This window comes from Botrytis sinoallii, assembly GCF_014898435.1.
Source record: "Botrytis sinoallii strain Bc 23 chromosome Unknown BSIN_030, whole genome shotgun sequence".
NCBI classification, from domain to species: domain Eukaryota; kingdom Fungi; phylum Ascomycota; class Leotiomycetes; order Helotiales; family Sclerotiniaceae; genus Botrytis; species Botrytis sinoallii.
The window spans coordinates 410,920-437,833 of NW_024066057.1; the positions used below are offsets into that span (position 1 = coordinate 410,920).

The window sequence follows — 26,914 nt, forward strand, 5'->3', positions numbered from 1 at the left end:
GCAATAATGCTGACACTTTGTGACAATTTATACTTAAAACAAAGAATTTTGCATTGAGCCTTGAGACTTCAGAGGCTTGTTTTAGGCATATTGTATCCGAATGATATGAACATAAGTCCTCAAGTATGGTTCAAGCTAGGTACATTCACTCACTTGAATCAAACTTTTTATCCCTCAGGTCTCGGACTCTGGCTATAAATAAACATATCTACTGCATGTTGCTCTGCAGTACAGTATTGTGCAAGCTTCTCTGAGAAAAAATTATGTCAAGTGCAGATTTATGTCTTTCGGTATCTGCAATAGCAGAGCCTCGCGCTCACAGCTTGTAGTTACCTAACTGTTATCCAGAAAAGAATGGTGGAGATTGAATGTTAAAATACGACAGAAAAGTCAAGAAACGACAGTGAAATCACAAAACAGCAATGCTGTGCAGAACGATACTTCTGGTACCCGGGTAAATCAACCCTGAGTGGTGAAACAGGCGTAAAATAGACGAAAGATTGAGGATTGGATCAAGCTGGGATGAAAGAAGATCCCAGTACCGAAACAAAGCACATTGGCATCTGGGATCGATTTGACGTGGCTCCATGACCGCTATTCAACCTATTTACTCTGTACTTTTATAGCACTCGCAAACATAATCTTTCAAACCTTTAGCGGGGCTATAACCTCGTAGAAAGTGGGGACATGGGATACCCAGAATCATCAGTCTATTCACCATAATCCGCCAACCCCACAACTTATTACCTTAATTTCTTTCTGTTTATGATTGAGAATATAGTATAAATAGAAAGATAAGATCTCAAGTATTGAATACCAAGCAAAGAGAAAGAGATTTGCAAAACGAGTTACATAGCTCTGTCGCCCCTTGTGAATTGAGGAAGCCGACCAGATGTAACTATAGCTAGGTATCGCAAGCTTCTTCCACACATCTTGCGTTATTAAAACCTCTCTATTGAATTTGAGGAGTGGTAACACTCCTTGAGTCAAACTCTTGACAGTGAGTGGTTTGAGTAAGTAACAACAACCACTGTATTTGAAAGTTTCTAATGAATCTTGACTTCCTGTCTTGATGAGATACGCGATCATAGGCTCGAGAACAATCAGGAAACGTGTCCATCAACCATAGCCTCATTGTGCTTTTCGTTCCATATGCAGGTTGTCTCAAATTACACTACTTCCCTTTTACACGAGAAAGGTGTGCTAAGAGGCTTGAGAAGCAGGGTGTCAGGAATAGAAGATCTCTTTATACTTTAAGGACCAGTATTGACTGATGCTCCAAAGAATTGAATAAACGGACAGAAAAATCCCAACAACTATCAAGGTACTCAGATTTATACACAAAAGCTCGTAAAAAGCGGTGAATAGCCAAGACACTCCCTCGGCCAAGCAAAGATAGATTGGCCGCCGACAAAAATCGCGGACCTCTGTGTCATAAGTGTTGTTTGAAGCCTGAAAGAAACCGTATAGCCAAAGCGACATCAGCGAGATGTCTTACAGGTGCTGTGCGATTCCCACCAGACCATATTGCTCATAGGTACTCAGAATTGACCGATTTTGAATGATAATTGTCACTGTTATGTCAAGTGCACGAGGCAAATTTTCTTCGATAGTATTGTCCCGGATGGCGATATAAGACTTAAGCGACAACAGTGAAGTACTCTTGAATTGAACGCTAACATTTTAGATGCAAGCGACTAATACATTGGCGATTCATATGCGCAAAAGAAGATTGAATGCGATTAGACTTCAAATTATGGATGAATTGGCACTATGCTCCGGCGCCTGCACCATGGTTATCTAGTCGTAGCGTAGCGTATCATTGCAAATGGGATATATGCTCTATTGCAACATTTGGTCATTTTGTCATACTACATTATTACACTGGATTCTTCTATATGTATATTTTTGAGATCAGAGCACATGTGGCCTATAAGCAAGGTGAATGAAGGAATTAAAGTGCGAGATCGGCAGGGTATAGATAAATCCATGAATACATCCTCAAAAAGGATTTTCAAACCATATCATGGATTGTGATCGAAAGTATAATCCATGAGTGTCAGACGTGTCTATTCCTCTTGTGACGGCGACCGGTCTTGACTCTCGTGATAAGATAGCAAGTTGTTCTTTAACCACGATATTAGAGATCAATATGGTAGGTGCGACTATAGGTTCTGTAAATTCCACGCCGCACGATCGTGTGTACTCGGAGAAATCAATGTGCTTCCCAGCTAGAATAAGAATACACTACCAATGAAGCAATTTTTCACTTGGGAATGAGAAGAATAATCGCTGTTTTAATCATCCTATCAAGAACAAAAATTTAAATCATTGCAACTCAATTCACGTTGCAAGACAAAAACACAACGAGAAATCAACGCACACGATACACACTACCACGATGCGGTTTAAGAACAAGAACTTCAAAAGAAGATTCAAGCTTCCCAGATCAGGCCCAACACAGACGCAATCTCAGAGACCACCAAGTCAAGCCACCAAAGTACAGTTTTACCAGAATTGCTTCATCGCATTCTCTTCTCTCATGGGAACGATCTGGTTTACCGGCAAAATCTTCTTCGAGGATCGCAATGAAATCGCACGCCTAAAAAATGAGAACGACAATTGGAGGACTTGGTGGAATGAGGAAGGAAGATATATCGCGAGCACAGGCAACGAAATGCGTCAAGGAGCGAGAGCTGGGAACATTGAGAATGAAGGCAATATAACTTCCGGATTTGACAGAAGAAAGGAGTAGGCCAAGGCTACAGAAGAACTAATTACTTGTAACGAGAGGCTACATAGAGAGAATGAGGAAGTAAAAAAAGATTTGAGGGAACTTTTGGTCTGGGTCGAGAAAAGGGGACAGGAGGAGTTTGGAAGAATTAGAGAAAAGCGATAGCAACGTGTTAGACCATAGTGAATCATAGTATTCACTTAATCCTTCTTTATTCTGTACGACTGGAGGATCAAACAGCATCCATCAAGGCCTGACGATGACTGTAAAATGTAGCTCTTGAGTTCTGTCTGTTCTACAAACTCTAACAATTCGATATAGCATTTTGTTGATGGTTTCTTGAATGGACCTTTGAGCTTTCAAAGAACCTCCGAACATTCAAGCTCGGTATATCAAACTATAATAGATTCGCTGAAAACGAAATGCTAGCGGATAATATATCTTGAATCCGATGTGTATATCAATTCCTTTATAGTATCAGACCGGGGTCTCGAGTGAACAAAAAAGGTGTAAAAGGGTTCGAGGATTATATTAGCGCCGTCTCACTGTGGCTGAACCCCGCACCAATAGTGACATCCATCCATTGCTTTGATTCACACCCGTGGACTCCACTGATATACACCTGGGCCTTCAACCACTTTCAATTCCATTCCCCTTCTTTATAACCAACATCAACTGCTTTAAATAACAACCACGGCCCATTGCTTCGAGCTTCAAGAGATTAACATACAATTATATCAAATAATGCAATCATGATATCTTTCATGGATTCTCCAAAGCGAAAACGAAATGATCCCCAGGCACCAACTCCGCCGGATTCCTCACCTATGTGTCTCCAAACTTCGATTACTTTACCTACATTATCTCTAGAAGAAGCTGGCCAAGGTAGTCCACGAACAAAAGTCGCATACCACTTTCAGGGTCTTGCCCTTGATGGACCCACCGATATAAAGAAACTGAATCTCATGAAGAAGGGACAAGAAGCAACAAATGCTGAATCTGATATGCGCAAAAGGGTTAAAATGTTTGCTTCCAGAGATGTGGATATGACTGGGAGTACAGTAACTGAAATTCCCGAGACACCACAACCAAAAGCCTTCAGAGCTGTCATCGGGGAAAGAAGGAAAGTCGATCCAATAATTCGGGAGATGGGAAATAATATTCGGCTTCATAACGAGGTTGATCCCATAATATTTCGAGCCGGATTAAGTGATGCAAAAGAAAAGGATGGTTTGACAAGGGCATATCCATCAATCAATCGATTGGCTGATTCCACGTCTCGGGGAAAGAAGAGGATGGGTACACCGCCATTGTCTAAATCTGAAGATGTCATGGAAGAAGAAAGAGAGGTTGTGGATCCGGACCGAGCTGCTTTGACATGGCATAATAATGAAATCACTGGACACAAACCAGACGATCCAGATGATGACGGAGAGGGAATCAACGGAATTGGATTCCGGCCAACGCCTGCTCTTGCTTATGCTAGAACGGAAAGAAGGAAGCAACAGATGGCAGATTACAGGAGCCGGGAAGCAAGGGAAGCTCGAGCTCGAAGGAGTGAAAGAAGACGAGGAACAGACGAATCCGCCAGAAAGGAAGCTGAGAAGGTAGCAAGGAGAGTAAGGTTTATTGATTCTGAGAACCCGGGAATCATTCCAACGTCTTGAGCTTTTAGTATTGGATTATTCCAGGAGTTTGACGGAAATTATGGTTACAGCGTTTGGTTATGAGCGTGGTCTCGAGACATGGCTTAGGAATTATAATCGGTATAGGTACTGACAGGCGTTCGGGGGTATTTATGAAAAGGAAAGGATCTCAAATTCTGAGTATACGAAATTATGCAAGCGGGATAGATGGTCATTATAGCGCAGTATGGGGCTGCTAATACATTGTTTTCGGGATTTTACTCATTACCAAAACTTCCAATTTGGTTTCTTAGCTGCTTCTTCAGCCTTTTGGTCCGCTTCTTCCTTCAGCCTCCTCCTTTCTTTCCTCCTTTCTTCTGCCTGTGCCTCCTTTTCTGCTTTCTTCCTATCAATAATCTCTACAGCACGCTTCATATGTGCTCGTTCTAATCGCCGTCTGTACAAACAAAATTCATAGGCTCCAAAAGCAGAGAACACAAATGTCCCAACTGCCCAGTTCGCGGCTTTAGGAATCGGCGCTTGGGTAAGGCGTCAGCATTTGGCCGTTCAAGCCCAAGACACACAATTGCAATAACATACCTCCAAATATAGCCCTGATTCCACCCATAGCGAACCCCCCACCAATTCCAGTAAGAAAACTTTCCCTAGCACATGGATACATATGAACTTGTGAGAAATCTTGCCATCGTACAGTCTTGACTGCTGCTCCTAGAGTAGGTGTCTCCTTGTGTGCACCTGCAGTATTCTGCCCTGAGCCGTCTGGCAAGGCATTTGCATTTTCAGGTGGCGTGTGGAATACTTCGTATACTTTATTGGGAGTTTTGACGTGATCGGGCGGTGAGGTAGCTCCTGGAGGTGGACCCCGTAAAGTAGAATTGGGAATTTCTAGTATCGTCTGCCATTGCTGTACAAAGTTGTCTTTGAATTACTTTTTTGTCGTACAATTGAGGGGAGCTTTGTGAATTGATACCGACGGGACGTAAATATGTGGGCCACCGTAGAAGGCTGCAGTGCTCCTCACTTAGCCCTGCTGATAAGGCTGAATTATACTTTACACGATTCCCACGCGCTATGGATATTTTTCGCGAGTCGACGCGTTCCCCAATTTGTGTTCCGCAGCCAAAAGTTACCATCTTCAATCATAATCTCACGATTTGTAAAACACTCCAATTCCATATCGCATATACCAATTTACGTTTAATATTCATGATAGTTTGATTCATCAGAACAATATTTCTTGAACGCCATAATTCTTTCAATAGAATTGTTCAATTCCTTCCAGGAGTAAACGACTTCACCCCTTTCGCCCCGCCATTTTGGCACCACACATTCGCTCACAATGCCACCACGAAAACCACAACATGGCTTCCGTCGTGGAGGGAAGCAAGCATATCATGGACCCCGAAAAGCCAAAACTTTTGAAAAATCGTCTGGGAGAAATGAAGGTACATCATTGGAGGAAAAGGTGGAAGCTGTCAAACTAGGCCATTCGATAGATGAAGCCATGGGATTTCCGCGGCATGAGTCTGGCAAGAAGAAGATTGGATGGTTGGTCAATATAAAGGCTACGACTATCGAGGATGAAAAACATTTAGAAGGTCGAGCCGGTGTAGACTGTTACTTTATCGAGGACGATGGAGGAACTTTCAAAGCGACAGTAGAATATGAACCCTATTTCCTGGTCGCGGTCAAAAGAGGATACGAACCAGAAGCTGAGGAATGGCTTAAGAGAGCGCCTGGAGGAGGTGTTTTGAAGAGTATAAAACGAGTGGAAAAAGAGGATTTGTCAATGCCGAATCATCTGCTGGGTTACAGGAGGAGTTTCTTTGAATGTAGGTTTAGGAATGTGTCGGATCTGCTGGCGGCTAGGAAAGACATTATGCCGGTGGCAGAGAAGAACAAAAAGAATATGAATGCAATGGATACGTATGCGGAGGTTGCTAGGTGAGTTTTTTGGTCATTGAAGACTTTATGGCAGAAGACTAATTAATTAGTGCAAATGCTGGATTCGATCTGTTTGACGACTCACGAGATGATGATAAACGACTTAATGTTTCTATTGCGGAGGGTAGCGATTTTATTGTAGATATAAGGGAATGGGATGTACCATACCATGTACGAGTAATGATAGATCAAGGTAATGGGGGGAATGCAATCAAAGTGCGGACAAATTAACTGACAAATTGTAGATATACGAACGGGAAAATGGTACTCGGTAGAGGCAAAACACGGTACAACGACGTTGAAATGCCTGGAAGATCGTTTGGCCAGAGCCGATCCAGTAGTTATGGCATACGATATCGAAACGACCAAACTACCCTTGAAATTCCCAGATGCTACAATCGATCAAATCATGATGATATCGTACATGATAGATGGGCAAGGATTTTTGATCACGAATCGAGAGATTGTTTCCGAGGATATTGAGGACTTCGAATATACGCCGAAACCTGAATACGATGGACCATTTATGATTTTTAATGAACCGGACGAGAAGGCTGTTATCGAGCGTTTTTTCCTACACATCAAAGAAGCACGACCTACAGTTATAGCGACATATAACGGAGACTTTTTCGATTGGCCGTTTGTTGACGCACGAGCTAGTGTTAATGGTATTGATATGTACCGAGAGATTGGATGGCGCAGGAGTCAAAGCGAGGATCAGTACATTTGTGATTACAGTGCTCACATGGACTGTTTCCACTGGGTTAATCGTGACAGTTACCTGCCCCAAGGAAGTAGAGGTTTAAAAGCTGTGACAACAGCAAAGCTAGGTTATGATCCAGACGAGATCGACCCAGAATTGATGTTGAGATATGCCAGCGAGAAACCCCCAAACTCTTGCAGAGTATTCCGTCTCTGATGCTGTAGCAACATACTATTTGTACATGAAATACGTACATCCTTTCATTTTCTCTCTATGTACTATTATTCCTCTAGGACCAGATGCGGTCTTACGAAAAGGGACAGGAACCCTTTGCGAGATGTTACTCATGGTACAGGCTTACCAAAAAGAGATCGTACTTCCAAATAAACATGTAACGCCAAAAGAGTCGTTTTGGGAAGGCCATTTATTGGAGTCGGAAACCTACGTTGGTGGACATGTGGAGAGTATTGAAGCAGGAGTTTTTCGAGCCGATATACCCGTTAATTTTGCTGTCGATACAACTGCTATCGATGAACTTCTCGAGGACTTGGATTCTGCGTTTGAAATTCAGTATCACGGTTGAAGAAAAGAAATCACTAGATGATATTGAAAATTACGAGGAAGTCAAACAACAAATTGCAGATCGCCTGAATAGTTCTCAAGAAAACCGCGAATCGAAGCGAAAAAACCCCTGATTTACCATTTGGATGTCGCTTCTATGTACCCAAATATTATGACGACAAATCGTCTTCAACCCGACTCTATGATTCAAGAATCAGATTGTGCGGCGTGCGATTTTAATCGACCTGGTAAAACTTGCGATAGGAGAATGCCCTGGGCATGGAGAGGCGAGTACCTTCCAGCGAAGAGGGACGAATATAATATGATCAGGCATTCGCTTGAAAATGAACGATTTCCAGGAAAATATCCGAAGCAACCAATGAGATCATTTCAGGACCTTTCTTACGAAGAGCAGGCTGCGCTGATTCGGAAGCGCTTGCAAACATATAGTCAGAAAATTTACCACAAGATCCATGACCAGACCACTATCGAGCGAGAAGCAATCATTTGTCAGCGAGAGAATCCATTTTATATTGATACTGTAAAGGATTTCAGAGATCGTCGATATGATTACAAGGGTAAGCAGAAAGTCTGGAAAGGCAAGACTGATGCTCTTAAATCAGCAGGTGCTCCAGCTGCTGAAGTCGAAGATGCGAAGAAGATGATTGTGTTGTTCGACTCCTTACAATTGGCTCACAAGGTTATTTTAAACTCCTTTTATGGTTATGTCATGAGAAAAGGTTCACGGTGGTATTCCATGGAGATGGCTGGTGTCACTTGTTTGACTGGAGCTCACATCATTCAAATGGCTCGACAACTAGTCGAACGAATTGGACGGCCTCTAGAACTGGATACTGATGGTATTTGGTGTATGCTTCCGGCGACATTTCCGGAGAACTATGCTTTCAAAATAAAGAACGGAAAGAAGCTGGCTATCTCGTACCCTTGTGTGATGTTGAATCATCTTGTCCATGACAAATTCACAAACCACCAATACCAAACTCTCACTGATCCGAAAACCTTCAAGTACGAGACGCATAGCGATAATTCTATCTTCTTCGAAGTCGATGGTCCTTATCGTGCTATGATTCTGCCTACTTCCAAGGAAGAGGACAAAAATCTAAAGAAACGTTACGCTGTGTTTAATGATGACGGGAGTTTAGCGGAACTCAAGGGATTCGAGGTGAAGCGAAGAGGAGAACTGAAGCTCATTAAGATTTTCCAACAACAAATCTTTAAATTCTTTCTGGAAGGTACAACTCTCGAGGAGACTTATCAAGCAGTGGCAAAAGTCGCGAATCAATGGCTTGATGTTTTAGATTCGAAAGGAAGAACTCTTGCCGACGCAGAACTTATCGACCTCATTTGCGAGAATAGAAGTATGTCAAAGAGTTTGGAGGAATATGGCACGCAAAAATCAACTTCGATCACTACTGCAAAGCGCTTAGCAGAGTTCCTGGGTGAACAAATGGTGAAAGATAAAGGTTTGAATTGCAAGTATATTATTTGCGCCAAACCAAAGCATGCACCGGTGACTGAACGAGCTGTTCCGGTTGCTATCTTCTCATCGGATATCTCAGTGAAGCGACACTTTCTGCGTAAATGGTTGAAAGAGGATCCCACAGACATGGATCCAAGAGCACTCTTAGATTGGGATTATTACTCTGAACGTCTTGGGTCTGTCATTCAGAAACTCATTACCATTCCTGCAGCTCTTCAAAAATGTTCAAATCCAGTGCCCAGAGTAGCACATCCAGATTGGCTACAGAGAAGAATTCGAATCAAAGACGACAAAATGAAGCAAAAGAAGATGACCGATATGTTTACCAAAACTCCCCTTGAAGACATATCAAATCTGCAGGATCCAAGAATGGCCGATATGGAAGACTTCGGAACGCAGCTTCTGAAACCTAAGACTCTGGGCTCTCAGCTAAATGCAGCGTCGCAGAAGCCTATGAAAAGGAAGTCTCCAGAGCCTGCGGTGGCAGTCTCCATAAACCCATTTGCAGCACTCCCGGATAAGATGCCATCACCAAGCGAAGACTACGAAGGATTCTTGGAGTATCAAAAACAAAAATGGAAGATTCAGAAACAGGCAAGAATACGACGTCGACATCTTTTCGGTGAGAATCGTGGCGCCCAAAGCAATATTGCGACTACTTTCCAAAATCAAGCCGAACAGCTATTCAAGAGTACGTGGCAGGTGTTACAATTGAGAGGTACTGAAAGTCCAGGTATTGTTCTTGCGTTCGTTCTTATTGACTCGAAGGTACATACATTGAAAGTCAAGGTTCCGAGAACAGTGTTTCTTAATTTGAAAGGCAAGGAACTACCAGATATTGAAATTGATGGCTGCGAAGCTGAGAAGGTCACACATACACTACCGAACGGACATCCATCAGTACATTTGTTCAAACTCACAATGTCCGAAGATGTCTATGTAAATGAAGCGCAAAAGATATCTTTACTTTTCAATCATCCGAGTGTGGAAGGTGTTTATGAGAAGCAAGTTCCACTAAACGTTCGTGCTGTTCTTCAATTGGGAAGTTTGTGTACATTTGATGAGACGCAGCCTGGTGTCTTAGGAAGAGGTCTTGAGCAAGGATTCGATTTATCTGGACTCCGTCGCGCGTCGCCGAAAAATCCATATCTTTCAAATTCGTCGATGGAATACCTCTTCCTTTACCATGTCATTGCTGGTGATAGACAAGTCTTTGCACTCTTTTCGACTTCAAAAGATCAGGCACATGTTGTCATTCTCCAGAAGACCAAGGTTGCCGAACAAGATCTCCCTAACATCGCGAAAACTTACGCAGATGCCATTGCCAAACGTCATCAAGATGCAAAGGGAGAAGTTTGGCAAAATTGCTTCAAATATCAAGAAAAGATTCAGTTCAAGATTAGTCAAGTCACTACAAGAAGAAAAGCATTGCTTGAAGTTGGTGACCTTGTCAAGAAAATGAAAAATGATGAGTCCAAGCCACTCATGCTCGTTGTCCAATCTCCGCAGAGAAGATTACTGGTACATGATGTGCCTATCTTAGGAGACTTGCCAATACTTCCCCTGAAATCCGACGTTCAAGATAGTAAACTCCCTCCACTAAACTGGCAATCTATCATAGCAAAGCGCTTGGTCAGTCATTACTTAAATCTCGGAGAGTGGGTCATTCATCTGACTGAGCTCGCGAGATATGGAGATGTTCCACTCTGCAACCTGGAAAGAGACGATCCTCGTTTCTTGATTGACGTGGCTTATGCGAGAAGACTACAAAGGAGTAATGTTGTTCTATGGTGGTCTGGTGGCCCAAAGCCGGACCATGCCGGATACGAACTCGATGATGTTCTTGGTGGTCTTGATACTGTGCAAATGCCGTCAGTTAATAACCCTGGTACTTATCCATCAGTTTGCATTGAGCTTGATGTCAGAAATTTGGCCATCAATACCATCTTGACATCATCTCTGATTAATGAGCTTGAAGGAAGCGACTCGATATCTTTCAATCCTGCCGCGCCATCAGACGATGCTCCTAGCGATGGCACTAATGTTCTCTATGCCGAGAATGCTTTTGCTACTGCCGGTGTTACGGTTCTTAGAGAAATGGTTAAAGCTTGGTGGACTGAAGCTTGTAGAGGTAGTAGCATGGCTGATATCATGGTGCAGCATCTTGTTCGCTGGGTTGAGAATCCGGACTCGTTTCTCTACGATCGTTCACTGCATTACTACGTACAAATGATGTCTCGAAAGGCTTTCCAACAACTGATGACCGATTTCAGGCGTGTCGGATCTCATGTCGTATTCGCGAATTCAAATCGACTTCTACTACAGACCACCAAAGCCGAAGTCGGAAATGCATATGCATACAGTCAATATATCCTCAAATCGATCAAGGCAAAGCCACTCTTCCATTTCTTAGACCTTGAAATCAAAGAGTATTGGGATTATCTAGTTTGGTACGATGAATTCAACTACGGCGGTAAAGGCTGCTCGGAAGTCGTCGAAGCCGAAAACCAACCCCTGGATAACATCATGCATTGGCAACTGAGCAATTTCCTCCCCGACAAGCTCCAACAGATCTTCAATGACTGGGTTTTAGAGTTCATTGATATAATGCACAGTCTCAAGAAACCACGTCTTGGCATTGATTCTACCCCTCGCGCCACTCAAATTCCAGTCCGAAATCTAGGAGATGACAAAGAAGATAAAATCATTCTTGGAAAAAGTTTCGAGAAACCACTCAAGAAACAGATAGCAGGTATCATTCGCAGACAAAAAGACGAAATGCTCCATCCCGAACTCGCGGAAGATTACAAATTTCCCGTTCTGCCTGGTTCACATCTCAAACCCACAAATCCAGCACTAGAGCTCGTAAAGAGTCTTATGCAAGTTCTTTCTCTCGACAAAAACATCACACTCGAAGCTCGTCTCCTACGAAAAGAACTCTTGGAAATGTTTGAAATCCGCGAATTTTCTAACGCGGCCAAATTTCAGAATCCTTCCACTTCTGCTAAACTCTTCAGCGTGGTCTGCGATTCTTGTACCACGTCAAGAGATATGGATTTTTGCCGTGATGAAGATTTACTTCCTAATAGTGAAGGAAGTTGGAGCTGGAAATGTCTATTCTGTAATGGAGAGTTTGAACATCTAGGCATTGAAGAGAGGATTATTGGGGAGGTGATGGCATGTGTGGGAGAATGGGTGGGCCAAGATTTGAAATGTGTTAGGTGTAAGGGATTGAAGGTTAATGATTTGAGACAGGGTTGTGGGTGTGGAGGAGAGTGGGGGGAAAGTGTAGATAGAGGGGAGGTGAAAATGAAAATTGAAGGGTGGGGGAGGGTGGCAAGGTCTTATGGGTTGAGAATGCTGGGGGCGGTTGTTGAGGAGGTTTTGGGGGGTCTGTAGGCTGGGTGGTTGGCTGTGGATTGGAGTTACCTCTGGCAATATTTGGCGTGTTTGTGGGGGCTTTGCTTCTGTTGGAAACGGAATGGGACTGGTGGTGTAGAAATATTGACTGCATGGAGTTTTGTATTCATATGGTACTTAATCAAAGAATTTTATTCTGTCTTCTAGCTCCCGTACTTATCGATAGGCATCATATGTTTCATCGTTATACACTCTTCTTGAGGATACTAGAGCTTGAGATTGACCGTCAATTCGAGTTCTAATACCTACTTTCTAAAAATTCTGGGTGGAAAAGACTTTTCTTTATTTTTGCAATTTGCTTTGATGATTTGTCTTCAAAAATACTTTTTGTACATCATTTTTTACGTTGTGTAAAACAGAAATCAGTTAATTTTACTATTTAATTAATTCAATCTAATGGCTGGGTTTTGTGCAGATAGTTAACTCAAAATCTCTAGCCTTAGAAGATATAACGTAGTTTAACACCGAGTGGGCCATATCACCGAATGGGCCACTTCAAAATACACCAAAATTAACGCTTTTTTAATATTTGTATTTTAATAATCAATCATTATTTTTTAAAAGAAAATTAATATAAAATAATAATGAGAATTTAGCTCTTTATAAATCTATTTTTGATATAAAAATTTCTTATATTTTCTAAAAATAAGTAGAAATTGTCACGATTTTCGTTACAAAAGAAACATTTCTATAATAACTATTATGATAATTTGAATTTTCAATAAATAATTAGATTTTCATATTATTTATATGATTAAGTTTTCTAGTTTCAATTTTTAGAGAATTCTGTCTATAAATAAAGAAAGTGCACGGTTATGCACAGACGAATTTTGTATGTAAAAATGATGGCCCACTCGGTGATATGGCCCACTCGGTGTTAAACTACGTTATAAGACTTACATACTCATATCATAAGATCGAATATCAAGATTCCTTCGATGAATAAACAGCTCTTGAGGATTGAAGAAAAAATGCTTGATTGCTTTCGGATATCTCTCTCTGATCCTATTTTCCCGATGCTCCCTAATAAGTCTTTGCTTTTTATCAAAATAACCTTTAGTATAAACGCCAAAGAGAGCATTCCAAAATACATGACTTCGGATCTCAATATAATTAAATCTTTCAGACGCCACTTATCTTAAACAGTCAATCCCCAAAGCAAAAGGGTTCCAAATGGATCGGACGGATACCATTTTTTTCTCCTTCGCTCCTGTATTTCATAAGGAACTAATTGGACGGTCTGCAATAGAAACCTCGTGTTTCAGCACTTCGTTTCCTACCCAGCTCATCTTATCAAACGATGTCCTCCTAAAAGAGATATTAGTTTCCTCACTCGCGATAACATCTCTGCTAAAGTTTACCATGAGGTATAGGATTTGTTTTCTTCGCTTCATTTTGATTCGGACTGAGATCTTTTGGCTGTGCGGTCTTATTCTTGTTCGTTTTCTCGCGCATCTTTTCACATTCCTTTTCAAAATCTTTCTGAAAGTATGCTTTTGAGGTTTCATAACTATCCTCGATGACTTTGTCTTTCTTCAAGAGGTCAAGAAAGGCTAAATGATTTTTTCTGACCTAAACCATATTAGTTACGTCACTCTCTCATCGTCTTACGGAAACGCAAAGTACTCACCTGATGGCCTCCGCTCATTTTGTTCAAGATAGATCTGCCCTTATACAACATATCTATTAATTCGAAAAGCCCATCTCGGTTTCTTGGTTTGATATGAAACATTGACCTTAACCCTTCCTTTGGTTTGGAAAACGTCTTTCCATCCGCCAATATTTTGTACGTTTCGCTTAGAAAAACTACTCCATTGCCTTGCAATTCATCATGACCGGTTGGAATCCAATAAATCTGTCTCATGCGAAGTCGCTTCCGATGATCTTCGTATTCTGCAAAATAAGTGTAAATAGGAAGTAGAATTGAATCATAGTCTTCTATAGAATTCTTCTCGGCTAGAGCGGTACTAGACTTGTGTGTTCGTGACATTTTCGTTGAATCTATAGCTGCGTAGAAGAAGAAAAGAAATTATGTACAGGATTAGAACGCGATTTAATGACAAGAGAAAATTTGATTATTATTTGATGTTCGTCATTGTATTCTTCAGGTAATGTTGCAAACATTTATAAGTTTCGACTGGACGTTTGTAGTTGGGTTCACACCGGCCAGTACATTCCAAGATGCCGTGACGGATTCGCCGAGCATTGTTTGGCCCGATGTATACACACACGTTGCACTGGTTCTGGACCCAATCCTTTCCCTGCTTTCACAATTCTGTCAGTCTATTCTCTTACTGTTTCGTATATAAGTGTAACTCTTGATGGATGCATATTAACATTGAGATGTCTGCGCTTTTGTGAACGAAATGCCCAAAAAAAACTTCGAGATTTATATAATATGGCAATCTACGATAACATCTGATGCGATCTATCAATCGCTCATTTCGTTTGCAAAAGTAACTCTCAACATCTCATCGGCGCAGCGAGTGCAGAGCCTCGGCGCTAAAAATCCCATCAGCTTGCTTCTCGACCGCGTAGCAGTGTACTTTAGTCTTTAGCCCCAACATAGCATTGACCATGCACATGAAGCGCTGCGATAAGCGCTTTAGTGGTCTCCTGATATGTGGCATTGTTGCACAAGTATTGTGTTGCTTTATGTTCTTGAAAATAGCTCTAGACTTTAGAGATTTCCATTCGGGCTTTTCTATACCCGGGGATTTTGAGTCTCGGCGCCTAGTGGGTTGGAAATGGGGAGACGTCATGGTGAGTTTTGTTTCAAGTCCGTGCAGTTGAACTTGGTTAGTTTCAGATGATAAGCTTTATTGGTTTTATTTATATTTCATCTACTGGTCAATAGTTCAATGCCCCTTCGTTACTCGCGTATTGTTTAACAGAGGGTTTGTTGCATCCCTAGGTATCTCTCATTGGCTCTAGCATGATTAGGCGCAATGATGCATGTTCACGCTGGATGTATACTTTATCACCTTCAAGAATCTTTCTTTGAATTTGATTGATGACACACAGGCTTGCCGAATACATGATCGGACAAATACTTCTGTGCTATTAGTGAAATTTTGTAAGTAAGGTGCAATATTCGATGATGTTGCATCTTTTATTACTCAAATCAGATTAGTCACAGAAATGATCTATCGATGATAAATAAATCATATCCAAATTACAAAAAAGGATGCGGAGAAATCTCAATTCGGAATTGCAAATCTACCATAAAAATACAAAACACCTGCCCAAAACAAGGTTTGTTGCCTTTCTGAAGAAATGAAATACAACACCCTTTCCCTAAATTGTTACTTATATACTACTACAAGCGAATACAAGAAGACCGAGCCCCGGTAAGGGTCCAGCCATCCTCAAACAATCAAACATGCAATCAAAAATAACGAAATCGCGCCCAAAACCCCCGCATCAACCCAGTTTTAAAGACCAGAGTCGGTCTTGACATAAGGAGCTTGGGATGGATACCATGCATTCCACTTATTGCAGGTATTTGTCAATGCTGGCGAGATCGGATTTACGGCGTTGATCTGGTTTTTGGTTTCCAGGAACTGTACCGCGAGACCTTCGCTTACGTGCCATGCCTGATTTGTGCGTTAGTATGAGGATTCTGAGAATTAGTCTATGGAAAGGAGGTACTTACAATATGGCAATGCATCAACCAAGCACCAGGGTTATCAGTTTGGAATGCTAGAACCATCCATCCTCCAGCAGGCAACATGGCAACATCTCTTCTAGTTGGATTGTCATAATCAAGATTTGGGCTATCGAGAGTGTTGTTGTAAGTTCCAATTCCCGTACCCAAAAGGAAGAAATCATGACCGTGTAAATGCATTGGATGTGGGACGTTAATAGAAACTGGGTTTCCGTTGACGTTTCCAGGTACTTCTTGAATGATCCAATAATACCATTGAGCGGCATTGGGCAATTCAATTAAATTCTCTGAAGCAGGCCAGGAGTTGTTGCCATCGAGGACGTATTGCAGGATGGGTTTCTTCCAGTCAACATCAATGGCACTGAGGTTGATTCCCCATGTTACAATTGGTCCGCTGGCATCAACACCAATATTGACGGCGACGTTGAGTTGATCAACGTTTCCACTAAGTGGACCACTGGGCACAAAGCTATCCCAGAAAGGAATGATTCCAGTTTCATCAGTACATCTACCAGTATATGGAGTAGCTGAAGATGATGGAGTGGTACTTGCTGCTCCTGAATAGGTGAAGATACTCTTGATATTTCCATTATTGTTGTTGGTGCCGCATCCATTCTGAACTTCAGCTCGGAACCAATAGCTTCCAACAGTTTGATTGGCAGTGATGATAACATCATATCTTTGGCCAATACCGATGAAAATCCAGTTTGTGGTGTATGGGACAATAGGCACAAAATCACTTGTGATCACGGTAAAAGCATGGTTATCTAATGAAACCATGAAATGATTGTCGACTGAAGTGTTGATGAGACGGAGACGGTACTTTTTGCCTGCGGTTATGGTGTTCGTGGTATATTTTCCACCACTTTGGCCAGCAGGAGCTACCATACTACCGTTAATAAGTCCATTATCACCCGATGGCGGTCCGGCTTGAGAATGAGCTATTCTTTCACCGAGTGCAAAAACTGGAGTATAATACCAATCTGTGATGGTGTATACTCCAAGATCAACATCGTAGTTAGAAGTTGCGGGTCCATTAATTACGATTCCACCGAGCATTCCTTCGCCATATTGAGAGGAGTAATGACTGTGATACCAGCTCGTGCCGAACTGAGTCGCCTGGAAAGTATATGTCTTGGTATCACCAGGAGCAAGGGGACATTCTGTGATTCCTGGTACACCATCCTCAGTACAGGTGTGGTATTGTCGAAGCCCGTGCCAATGAATACCAGTACCGTTATCTGGCATGGAATTCTTCAAGGTAACTTGAATCATATCACCCCACTAAAACTATGTTAGCAATTTGCACATATCATGAGAGCAATAATAAAAATCTTACGTCAGCATATAGGGTTGGTCCAGGATATTGGCCATTGACCAACATACAATTTTGGCGGGTAACTCCATCAGGAGCACAAGTCGTGTTGGTCACTTCCCAGTTATATTTTCTGGTGACACCAGTGTTGGGATTCTTGGTATCAAAATCAGTTGCAATACTGAAGCCATTGCCCCAACAGGCTCTGGTGAATGGCGAGTTTGTACAAGCAGGATCAGCGACCAAACTAGAGAGAGCAGAGGAGGAGCTTGAGCTTAAAGTTGTCGTGGTACCGACAGTAGTTGACGTGCCTGAAGTAGTTGTTGAAGCCTTTGAAGACGATGAGCCAACAGATGACGACTTCAAGGTTGACGAACTTGAGGACTTGGAGGTACCAGATGATGTTTTTGATGAAGTGCCAGAGGCTTTTGATGAAGTGCTTGTCTTGCTGCTGGAGACAGTCTGTCGTTTCACCAGGCCATCACGTTCATTGAGTTGAGCTGGGAGTATTGCTCCAATGGCAGCGGAAGACAAAAGTAGAATATTCAACAACTTCATTTTGAGCAAGTTAGAGAAAGACACTTGAGTGAATTGATCTGAAGAGAGTAATATCTTCGCATTCAAGTGAGACTTGATGTATTTATCTTGTCAGATCAACACTCAGACAGTTTTGACTAGCATTGAGATGCTTTTTCTGGATTCCCATGTCGATGCACACGAGATCGCGGTGCCGTCTCTGACACGAGGTGAGGCTCGACTGACAAGCAGGAGAAGCAGCCATTACAGTGTTACCACACGCGCTATCAGATGGCACTGCAACTCAAAAAATTCGTGGCTTACATGCATCTCGGGATGGAACATCCAATGACCAAAAATCACTGTGACTTCAGCTGAAAACATTTCATGCCCAATCATCTGATTTGTTGATTGAAATCAAGATTCCGGATCAGGATCACTTCAAAAATGTACACCACTTTACATGATGCCAATCCTCAAGAACTAGAATGATAAGACTTAGTGCATGGCTCGTGATATTGGTAGAAAAATCCAGGCACGGCAGCATGGTACATATGCTGTCAGCCCTCGGACAATACTGTAGTTGCTTTGGTGGCACGCCAAGATTCGTTCAATCTTCCACATCCGAGATTCTACGGGAAAAGATGATAACAATAGCAGCTGCTGCATCTCACACGATTATTGGCATACGTATGCTTTCCGTTCCCGAAGATATCGACAGGAAGATTATCAATGTCACGATCTTATGCCGAGGCCGAATCTCTTCATGTATGCGAGGCTGAAATGTTCAGGTGTGATCCTTCTTCATGGGATAGATGACTAGCTCGCTTGGCTTTGGCCGTGTTGATCTTTGGCGGGTTGATGGGCCTAAGATTTCTTTTGTGCCGTAGAACATAAGATCGATGGTTTATGGAAGATGTTGCGAGTGCAAATTCCGTAAAACCACCAGTTTTGCTTACTCAGACTTGCAGAAACCCCTTGGAAAGATTGAATAATTGGTCTAGCTAACAGGTAAATTAGTGTATATTTAGCGTCTGGGCACCTGTAACTGAGTTTCAATTTGGCCCAAGTCGTCCGTTATTCACGAACTTCTTGACGCCAAATCACATTCAATTCATCCTCCGGAAGCATCCGACGGAAACTAAATATACGAAACGACATCGAATCACCTGAATCACCATAAAAAGTCAAAAGAATCGAATAAATCCTTGATTTGGTAATAAAAATTGACAAAACAATATTATGCAACTGTTTTTGATAATCTGCAGCCTATCCTTGGCTTAAAATTAGTGAGCCACAGCAGCGGCTCGTTTATTTATTGGCTTAGTCTTCAGGCTTCTGTCGCACGTGTTTACCCTGCATCAGGGCTTCTTTTTTAAACAGGGTTTGCCCGAACCTTGGATTTTTCTTTCCCCGATCTTGTTTGTGCCATTGCATCCGCGATACTCGAAAAGAAACAAAGCTTTGCGGCTTAGTATCAGACACAATCTTCACTGGGCGGCACTTAGTTTTGTAGCACGCTGAAGATCGCAAGGACTGCTGAATTATGACACGGTCGTATCGGAGTTGAGACTGCCGTTTAAAGCCTTGTTTATATCAAAATGACCAAGATACACGGTATACTTACCCCAGTACCGTTACCGAGAATAGGACAGCTGCAGAGATGAAGATTGTGGCGTTTTATCTGCATTCGGATCAGAGGTAGTCAGAGATAGTTGGAGATACCTAGTCATCTCACACTACTGTACAGTAGCTTTGAAGTATCGCTGAAGTCACTGTCAGCACACCCATCATCCTTCGTATTGATCCTTCCTCTCACTGCACTCTTCAGGCTCTCTCCACATTTATCACTCCACTTCATTGCATCTGACAAGAAGTATTCAAGCAATGAAACCAATAAGGATCATTCTTCGAAATCGACTTGTTGAGTTTGTTGTGCGGCACAGCAAGGCTTGTATTTCGGTCTCTGGTGTAACGCAGAAGCTGGAGACGTTCCGTTTCTGTTGTTTTATGGATATTATTCATTCTGTCAGATGGAATCTGTCAATATTCTGGGTAGTTTTGAAGAATCCTGTGTAGTATTGCGCGTGTCTACGATTCTGTAGCTGCGGTATGTTTCTTTTTTTGGATGGGCTCGGCGAGCAGCGGAACAGCTCAGATCCAGTTGATCCAGCTCATAAAGTATTCGCAGATATCAAAGTTGCTATATGACCCCACGAACCCAATTGTAACTCACATTCATCACATTCATCATTCATTAGCATTTGGCTTTTCATCATGTTTTCTTCAATCGTTCAACTCTCTTACACGTTCGTTGTATTAACATCCATCTTTACTTATGTCAAGGCAGACTGTGCGTCATATGGTATCGATTTCCAGAATGGAGGAAACTACTTCATCAATAGCGCAGATAATTCCAGCTTCACCGCCGTCACTCAATTTACCGGATGCTCAGGCGAGGCTGAAGTGATTCTCGTTGCTCCTAATGATGATTCATGGGAGTGCAGTGACATTGAAACTCAACCTGACGGTACCAACATGCTTTCAACATGGTATTTATCATTTTCAAGAACTTCAGGTTGACACTTTGACTAATATTTGTCAGTCCCATCTCCAAAAATCAGATGTACAGCGGCACCTGGACCATTGTTATTTTGGCAAACAATGGAGCTGGAGCTTCTTTCGCCGCTCAGAGAACATTTGAACTCACCGTTGGAACTCAGGCCACAGTAACATATATCCCAACCGGTAAGTTGTTCAAAGTGATTGAACGAAAGTTCTGGGAATTTGACGTTCGTTAGTGAACATCACGAATGTTGTGATACCATCAACAACTCTACCAACTACAATTACTGACACCGATTCAACTACACTTCCTGCTGTTACAATTACCGCAGCTTCAGCCACTGCCAAAAGTACAGTTACAATTACACCCAAGAGAGTTACAACTACGAAGACTACCACCTCCACAAGGACTATCACCTCAAGAAAATACACCTTCCCCATCGTTACAGTTACAAAAACAGCCTCATGCAGACTTCCCACCAAGCCTCCCATGCAGGATGTATACCCCAATCAACATTTCCTTCTCTTGGCTCAAAGTGTCACATCCGACTCTTCCGTTAAACGTACCGCCATGCCAGCACCCGCAGCTGCAGTCATTACTCCGGCTCCGAGGGCCAATCCTGAAAGCCGAGATGCTATTGTTGACATTGCTAATGTTCTTGGACGTCGCGCTGTTGGTCGCGTCATGGCAAAGAAGCTTAAAAAGCGTGCTCCAGATGTTCCAACTGTGACAGTCACCGACACAACCACATCTGATTGGATCACATCCACTGTTACCAGCACTGCTGCTACTACAACTTTCTTTAGCACAGGTGAGATTTTATCATCTGAATTTTGTTTAATGGATGCTAGTATTTACTAATACACCTCACTCATTTAGCTACTACAACTGAATTCACCACTATGTAGGAATAAATCCCCCTTCCAAGTTATCTAATATCTAACAAAACCATAGTACCCCTGCACCAGTTACTATTCGCAGCGGGTTAACTACTGCAACTGTAACGGCACCAACGCCTACAACAACAAAGACTACCCAGACTTTCACCGTTACCACAGTTACATCGACAATCACGTACAAGTATGCGTATGTTTCATTGCGTGAAATTCAATCCATTTGAGCAGTCTCATACTTTTATCTAATCTTGCTAACATCCCACTTTCTCTAGGATCACTATCACAAAGACGACGACGCCGGCTTCAGTCATCGCAACCTGCACTTTGAAGGGTGGCTCAATTGTTTGATCATCTTAAATGAATTTTTTACATTTTTTATTCTACATTCCTTTGTCTGCCATCTTCTAAACTTTTCTTCTGGGGTTTTAAATCTGAAGTAATTGGGGTGCGACGCGATTTGAATCGAGACCTATTTCCTATTCAAAGATGGAATTGTGTTAAGTCACACCACAATACGAGCTGGGCGATGTTACATTTTCTCCGTCTTTCTACCTGGAGTTATTTTTATATATCTGTGCAATTGAATCAAGTATTGAAATATTCTCGTGTTCGCCGTCTTCAATGTAGCATTCGGCTATTTGACCCGTGTATGCTTGAGAAAATCTGCATGCATCATGCACAGCATTTACCCCCAGATTGTGGCGAAACCCCCGAACAAATTATCCGCTGGCAGTGCATGTCTAGTCTCCCCAATGTTCTCTATACAAGAAAGTTTGATAGATTAATGCTCGATATTCACGCATTTCATCGCGGCTCTAGTTCTACATTACGTATTTCCTTTTTTTTTTTTTTTTAGAAATTGGCTTAAGAGAACAAGAGTCAGCTTTTATCACTCGTCCGGGTAATTTCAACTGTGAGCATGGATCCATCGGGTTTCTAACGTTCAAAGGCCTCTTGTGGATGGCGATTCAGTTCTTTATGGTTAGCATAAGCTGAAAACTTGATTCTAGGACAATCGCCGACTTCATCATTGATCAATAGTTGTTTTGCTGAATCCTTTCTATCTTTGACCAAATGTAATTTTTTGGCTAGAGCCGTGCTAACACCTTGAAAGGGTGAATCGTTCCTATGTCATAATACTGTCTTTTATTTATTAAACACAGGTTCAAGAACAGCACGTTGCATTGAGAGCCTACGGACAATGAAATTGCAGAAAGCAGCGACATTTTACAAGGACCATATGACCAGAACTCCTCTACGTACTGATAATCATGGATTTCTCAATCAAAAAATTCTAGAGGAAGCAGAAAATAACTTTGAATCAACGTAGCAAGTACAGCAAGACGATGTATCGAGTCATCTCAAATAACATATCGACATGTAAGGGATTCAGTTCCAGGAACAAACAGCCATCGAGTCCCCAAATAGAAACATTCACCACCACTAATCATTCGCTCGATCGTGTTAATCGTGAAATCTGCAAGCCTAAGATCCACGCCCTTGGTTCCAGCTTGGCTCTTCTGCAAGCCTTCGTCCTCCCGCTGAGGCTTTCGGGCTTTCGCTACTATTACCGACGGGAACGAACTTGTCAATCCACACCCCAATTTGTCTGTCAATGCAGTTCGTCTGACTCTTTCTTTAGCTCTCGCTGGTTCAGAATTTCTATTCAGCTGCCAGATAAGATATCAGTCAAGGCATAAAATATCTCACTACCAAGCGCCCTTCATCTAAACATTCTTCAGATAAACATCGCACGTCGCACAGGAAATAAGATCGGAGTCTCCAAATCTTGAATATGAAGAGTTTATGCCTTGTGCCTGAGCTGATATTCATGCAATATATCCCGCGATTTCATGTTTCATCTTGACTCACTCCACCACCAGCTCGTGATTCATCTTCCGTTATATTCGGAACAATATTCGGAATGATATTGATGTCAATAAATCTACGGTAAGCTGCTGAGATAAGATGGCTGTGTAAAGCCAATATACGCCTCTTGCAATACCTTGTGAACACTGTCGATCTGAGTTTCTTTGCGTAATTGTTCGGTTGATAGGTGGGTAGATAGTCCAAGGTAGTCTTACACGATGTCAGCAAGGCTGATATTCTATGGGGACAGTAATAGTACATTCCGAGTACATGAATGAAATCGAATAAATTTGCGGGGATAAGCTTGCATTGATTATGGTGAGAAAAACCTTAAGACTACACGTGTCACGATGTACATGAATATCTCATCAGCATCAGCATCAGCATCGGAAAATTATTATCCCACTTACCGATTGTGAGACAAAAAGTACTGAGACATCATAATGCGATACGAAATGTACCTAATTCAGGGTCCGGATTTCCCCAGTCGTTCGACTTCCTCTCGTGTTCTTCTAACGGCTGTTTACGTACCTGCGAAACAAGTGTACACGCGAGAGACATTTTAACGAGGTTGTGCGCAATGGAAGCTGCATTTGTATGGATGTACCTAGGTATGTAATTCAACACAACGTATGTAATTTTGAGTCAGCAATCTGATGTGTCACCAATCTCACCCCAAGTCTAGACGCAAACAATTGATGTTGTTCTGTATGTCAAATTCATACCCAATATTACTGGACCACTAGATAAGCTCTTATGCCCACCACAACCCCACTACTGGAGAAGAAACTAAAGGTTAATAATCTCCTATTTAGGATACTTTGGCTTACGGTGTATCAATACTTTCTGTCTCACCTGTGCTGTATATATATATGCATGTATGTGCAAGGTGTACGCAATCTTCTCGGAGCTAGTTGCGAACCAAGCCACTGGTATAGTGTAGTGCACATCGTGAGAACACACGACAATACATGATAGCAATAAATCCCAGGTCCAGAATATTGATAGAATTATGTAATGTATCTATCTCCCTAGAACCCTCCCAAATCATATTTGAAAACAGCACACCGCTTGTCCAGTGCTCCTCCATTCACGCTTCCCAACCCATTAACATTGAACACAGCAACCTGATTAACACCTGCATTGACATTCAATTTAGTCCATCCTGGACCCGCTTGAGGATTTTTGGCGAAATCGGCCCATGACTTTTGGATCAAGACACTTAGGCTTTTTTCGGCTGCGGTAGAGTTTGCGGGTAAGTTACCGAAGACGAGAGGAATTTCTGAGGAGTGATAAGCGCCGAGACCTGGGACTGGTTGGATGTTTGCAAAGGTTGCATTGTAGTAATAACGGAAGGTAGGGTAACCGGCGGCGGAGCTTGAATTTGCGACAGTAGCACCAGGCTGTGGGGTGGGGTTTAATTAGGTTTTTGGAAAGGAAAGAGGGAATTGGGCTAAACGTACACATTGGAATATTATATCGGTATAAATTTGTTCGACGACAGCGGCTGATGTGTTCAATCCATCTTGGCCGACAGGATACGTAGCAAAAACTTCAGCCTGTAGTGTGGCGTTGCCCGGAACTAGTGTTTGCAAAGCTGCTGTAATATTGCTTTGTCCATAAACGAAAGCAGAACCCTCCTGAGCATTTGAGCCGATACGTACCGGTACATTTGCAATTTGGCGATTCGCTCTCCGGAGTTGGGGGTTTGAAACACGAGTTAAGTTATCTACAATTGGCTGGAACGATAGTCCCGCGTGCTCAATGTAAGATTTAATGGCGAGTGCATCGGCAGCTCGTAGGCAAGCAAGCACGCTACCGGTTTTGGAACAACCAAGACCAGCAGCGAGGGCATTCCAAGATGAGGTACCAGAAACAGTGCCAAGTCCAGGTGTAGCCGTTAGGGTCCGAACACTGTCTTGCCCAGATTGCATGATTGCTGCGCGAAATGGTGGAAAAATTGGATAACTGGTGACTAGAGCATCCACAGAGGAGTTGCACCGGCGGATTCACGAATATCGTTTATTTTAGAGGATCACCACCAAATGCTAAGATATTAGCTCTGATCCAAGCTAGTGCAAGTCGTTGATCAAGAATTCCTAGGTTCTGTCCTATGTTGGGCAATTCCGGAGAGTTCGGAAAGCCAAAAAACTGTTTCTGATTAGCCATTGCTAGATCATGATGTCAATTTTGAAGAACACAAAAGCAGATTTACCATTAGTTCGGTAGTTGAAAGTTACAACAATCACATTTTGCTTTCCAGCTATGTTACTACCATCATAGTATGGAGATGACGCTGAGCCAAACTGCAAAGCACCACCATAAATCCATACCATCACCGGAAGTAATGAAGCGGGAGTAGCTGCAGATGGAGCATATACATTGAGATATAGGCAATCTTCACTTTCTGACGCAGGTGGTGGGTTATTGAAGAGAGTTAGGGTGAAGGCGCGAGTAGCATCTGGATCTGCAGGTGGTCAGGAAAGTTCCCGTTTGAAGATAAGATGGTTTCACGTACAGTTGAATTGCTGGATACATGCTGGCTGAAGCTGTGTTGCGTTGTATGAATTGTCTGCGAATGAGCCTGGTCCAACAGGTGGGCTAAAGCGTTGAGGTGGTCTTGCAAAAGGTATACCGAGAAACTTGGCAACAGGCAAAGTGACTCCTGGAATGGGGGAAAGAATGCCATTGACGACGCCTTGAGGAACAATTGCGATTGGATTGAGAGCCCCAACGAAGCCGACTAGAGCCAGAATAGAGCCAGTCGTAATCATGGTGAAAAGCTTTGCTTCAAATCTTTGGATCGTCTTAAAAGAATGAGTCGAGAAGTTGAAGCTGTCGATTATCTCATCATTTTGGAATCAAACATTGTGACTTTATACTTCTTTTAACATGTCGACAGTGGCATTTACGGCACGTTATTTAGCACCATTCGCGGTCTTTGACATTACATTCGCAACATTTGCAGATATTTGCAACCCCTCGGAACATTCTCCAAGTCGAGATTATCGAGGTAACCTTGGGAAAGTCACCAATCGCAACTCTTCCATCAAGTTGAACTCCGAGGTATAATGTTAAGTGGCGGCATTGACTACTTTAAATGAAATGTAACCATAGCAATAGCGTGGAACTTGGACTAAAATGTCTGTCAATGTAATTTTGCCATATTTAACCGTTCTTTAGAACTTCTTGATGGTGGTAGAGATTTCATTAGACTTCTCATCGAATCTGTGAAAAATGCCGAGGTGTTCGAATATTCCAAGTTTATTGATCAAGTGGAGTGAGAATACAGTAGATGATCAAATGAACGTATCAAGAGGTGAACAAATTGATTCTGGTTTTCGGTTTCTGCATCTCATAAAAGGGAAAGAAATTTTTTTTTATCTCATGTTTCTCAGACATGGATCCAGAGCGTGGCTCTCAGGAATGGTGATATGCTTGGAATCCGCAACCCTCGCTCTGCGAGATACGTATGGCTACGATTGAAGGCAGGATTGCAGTAACGTGAAAGCTGGGGATTAATCGCAAGGATAAAATCTTCAGCGGATAAATGCATCGGGTTTATGTCTTATTGAA

At 42.3% G+C, this 26,914-nt stretch overlaps 8 protein-coding genes across 8 annotated transcripts; 4 read left to right on the plus strand and 4 right to left on the minus strand.

Moving 5' to 3' along the window:
- Positions 1-2,401: 2,401 nt before the first annotated feature.
- EAF02_011204 (uncharacterized protein) lies at positions 2,402-2,755 on the plus strand (the record flags this gene model as incomplete). Its single annotated transcript, XM_038907250.1, has 1 exon — positions 2,402-2,755. The coding sequence occupies one exon, from the start codon at positions 2,402-2,404 to the stop codon at positions 2,753-2,755; it is 354 nt and encodes a 117-aa protein (XP_038752994.1).
- A 743-nt stretch (positions 2,756-3,498) lies between these two features.
- On the plus strand, positions 3,499-4,401 carry EAF02_011205 (uncharacterized protein; the record flags this gene model as incomplete). Its single annotated transcript, XM_038907251.1, has 1 exon — positions 3,499-4,401. The coding sequence occupies one exon, from the start codon at positions 3,499-3,501 to the stop codon at positions 4,399-4,401; it is 903 nt and encodes a 300-aa protein (XP_038752995.1).
- A 232-nt stretch (positions 4,402-4,633) lies between these two features.
- On the minus strand, positions 4,634-5,588 carry EAF02_011206 (uncharacterized protein; the record flags this gene model as incomplete). The annotated part of the gene is made up of 3 exons (XM_038907252.1): positions 4,634-4,898; positions 4,960-5,284; positions 5,568-5,588. The coding sequence occupies 3 exons, from the start codon at positions 5,586-5,588 to the stop codon at positions 4,645-4,647; spliced, it is 600 nt and encodes a 199-aa protein (XP_038752996.1). The 3' UTR covers positions 4,634-4,644.
- A 131-nt stretch (positions 5,589-5,719) lies between these two features.
- EAF02_011207 (uncharacterized protein) lies at positions 5,720-12,488 on the plus strand (the record flags this gene model as incomplete). The annotated part of the gene is made up of 5 exons (XM_038907253.1): positions 5,720-6,324; positions 6,375-6,517; positions 6,570-7,228; positions 7,383-7,585; positions 7,691-12,488. The coding sequence occupies 5 exons, from the start codon at positions 5,720-5,722 to the stop codon at positions 12,486-12,488; spliced, it is 6,408 nt and encodes a 2,135-aa protein (XP_038752997.1).
- A 1,005-nt stretch (positions 12,489-13,493) lies between these two features.
- On the minus strand, positions 13,494-14,568 carry EAF02_011208 (uncharacterized protein). The gene is made up of 2 exons (XM_038907254.1): positions 14,140-14,568; positions 13,494-14,081 (listed from the first exon to the last, which is right to left on the minus strand). Exons 1-2 carry the CDS (start codon positions 14,497-14,499, stop codon positions 13,860-13,862), a joined length of 582 nt encoding a protein of 193 aa, XP_038752998.1. The 5' UTR covers positions 14,500-14,568; the 3' UTR covers positions 13,494-13,859.
- A 1,046-nt stretch (positions 14,569-15,614) lies between these two features.
- On the minus strand, positions 15,615-18,049 carry EAF02_011209 (uncharacterized protein; the record flags this gene model as incomplete). Its single annotated transcript, XM_038907255.1, has 3 exons — positions 15,615-16,105; positions 16,165-17,460; positions 17,516-18,049. The coding sequence occupies 3 exons, from the start codon at positions 18,047-18,049 to the stop codon at positions 15,944-15,946; spliced, it is 1,992 nt and encodes a 663-aa protein (XP_038752999.1). The 3' UTR covers positions 15,615-15,943.
- A 2,120-nt stretch (positions 18,050-20,169) lies between these two features.
- EAF02_011210 (uncharacterized protein) lies at positions 20,170-22,231 on the plus strand. The gene is made up of 6 exons (XM_038907256.1): positions 20,170-20,559; positions 20,613-20,755; positions 20,809-21,384; positions 21,453-21,477; positions 21,528-21,659; positions 21,742-22,231. Exons 1-6 carry the CDS (start codon positions 20,285-20,287, stop codon positions 21,815-21,817), a joined length of 1,227 nt encoding a protein of 408 aa, XP_038753000.1. The 5' UTR covers positions 20,170-20,284; the 3' UTR covers positions 21,818-22,231.
- A 1,937-nt stretch (positions 22,232-24,168) lies between these two features.
- Positions 24,169-26,740, minus strand: EAF02_011211 (uncharacterized protein). Its single transcript, XM_038907257.1, has 4 exons — positions 25,857-26,740; positions 25,554-25,805; positions 24,802-25,313; positions 24,169-24,741 (listed from the first exon to the last, which is right to left on the minus strand). The coding sequence occupies exons 1-4, from the start codon at positions 26,110-26,112 to the stop codon at positions 24,370-24,372; spliced, it is 1,392 nt and encodes a 463-aa protein (XP_038753001.1). The 5' UTR covers positions 26,113-26,740; the 3' UTR covers positions 24,169-24,369.
- Positions 26,741-26,914: the final 174 nt, after the last annotated feature.

What these genes read in the sequence shown, in the direction of transcription:
- EAF02_011210 (XM_038907256.1), top strand. Translation starts at nt 20,285, where the DNA reads ATGTTTTCTTCAATCGTTCAACTCTCTTACACGTTCGTTGTATTAACA. An exon ending in AGTAACATATATCCCAACCG is followed by an intron (nt 20,756 to 20,808) that starts GTAAGTTGTTCA and finishes GACGTTCGTTAG; the next exon opens with TGAACATCACGAATGTTGTG. An exon ending in TACAACTTTCTTTAGCACAG is followed by an intron (nt 21,385 to 21,452) that starts GTGAGATTTTAT and finishes TCACTCATTTAG; the next exon opens with CTACTACAACTGAATTCACC.
- EAF02_011208 (XM_038907254.1), bottom strand. Translation starts at nt 14,499, where the DNA reads ATGTCACGAACACACAAGTCTAGTACCGCTCTAGCCGAGAAGAATTCT. An exon ending in AAATGAGCGGAGGCCATCAG is followed by an intron (nt 14,082 to 14,139) that starts GTGAGTACTTTG and finishes AATATGGTTTAG; the next exon opens with GTCAGAAAAAATCATTTAGC.
- EAF02_011211 (XM_038907257.1), bottom strand. Translation starts at nt 26,112, where the DNA reads ATGATTACGACTGGCTCTATTCTGGCTCTAGTCGGCTTCGTTGGGGCT. An exon ending in ATGTATCCAGCAATTCAACT is followed by an intron (nt 25,806 to 25,856) that starts GTACGTGAAACC and finishes GACCACCTGCAG; the next exon opens with ATCCAGATGCTACTCGCGCC. An exon ending in TTTCAACTACCGAACTAATG is followed by an intron (nt 25,314 to 25,553) that starts GTAAATCTGCTT and finishes TGGATGCTCTAG; the next exon opens with TCACCAGTTATCCAATTTTT.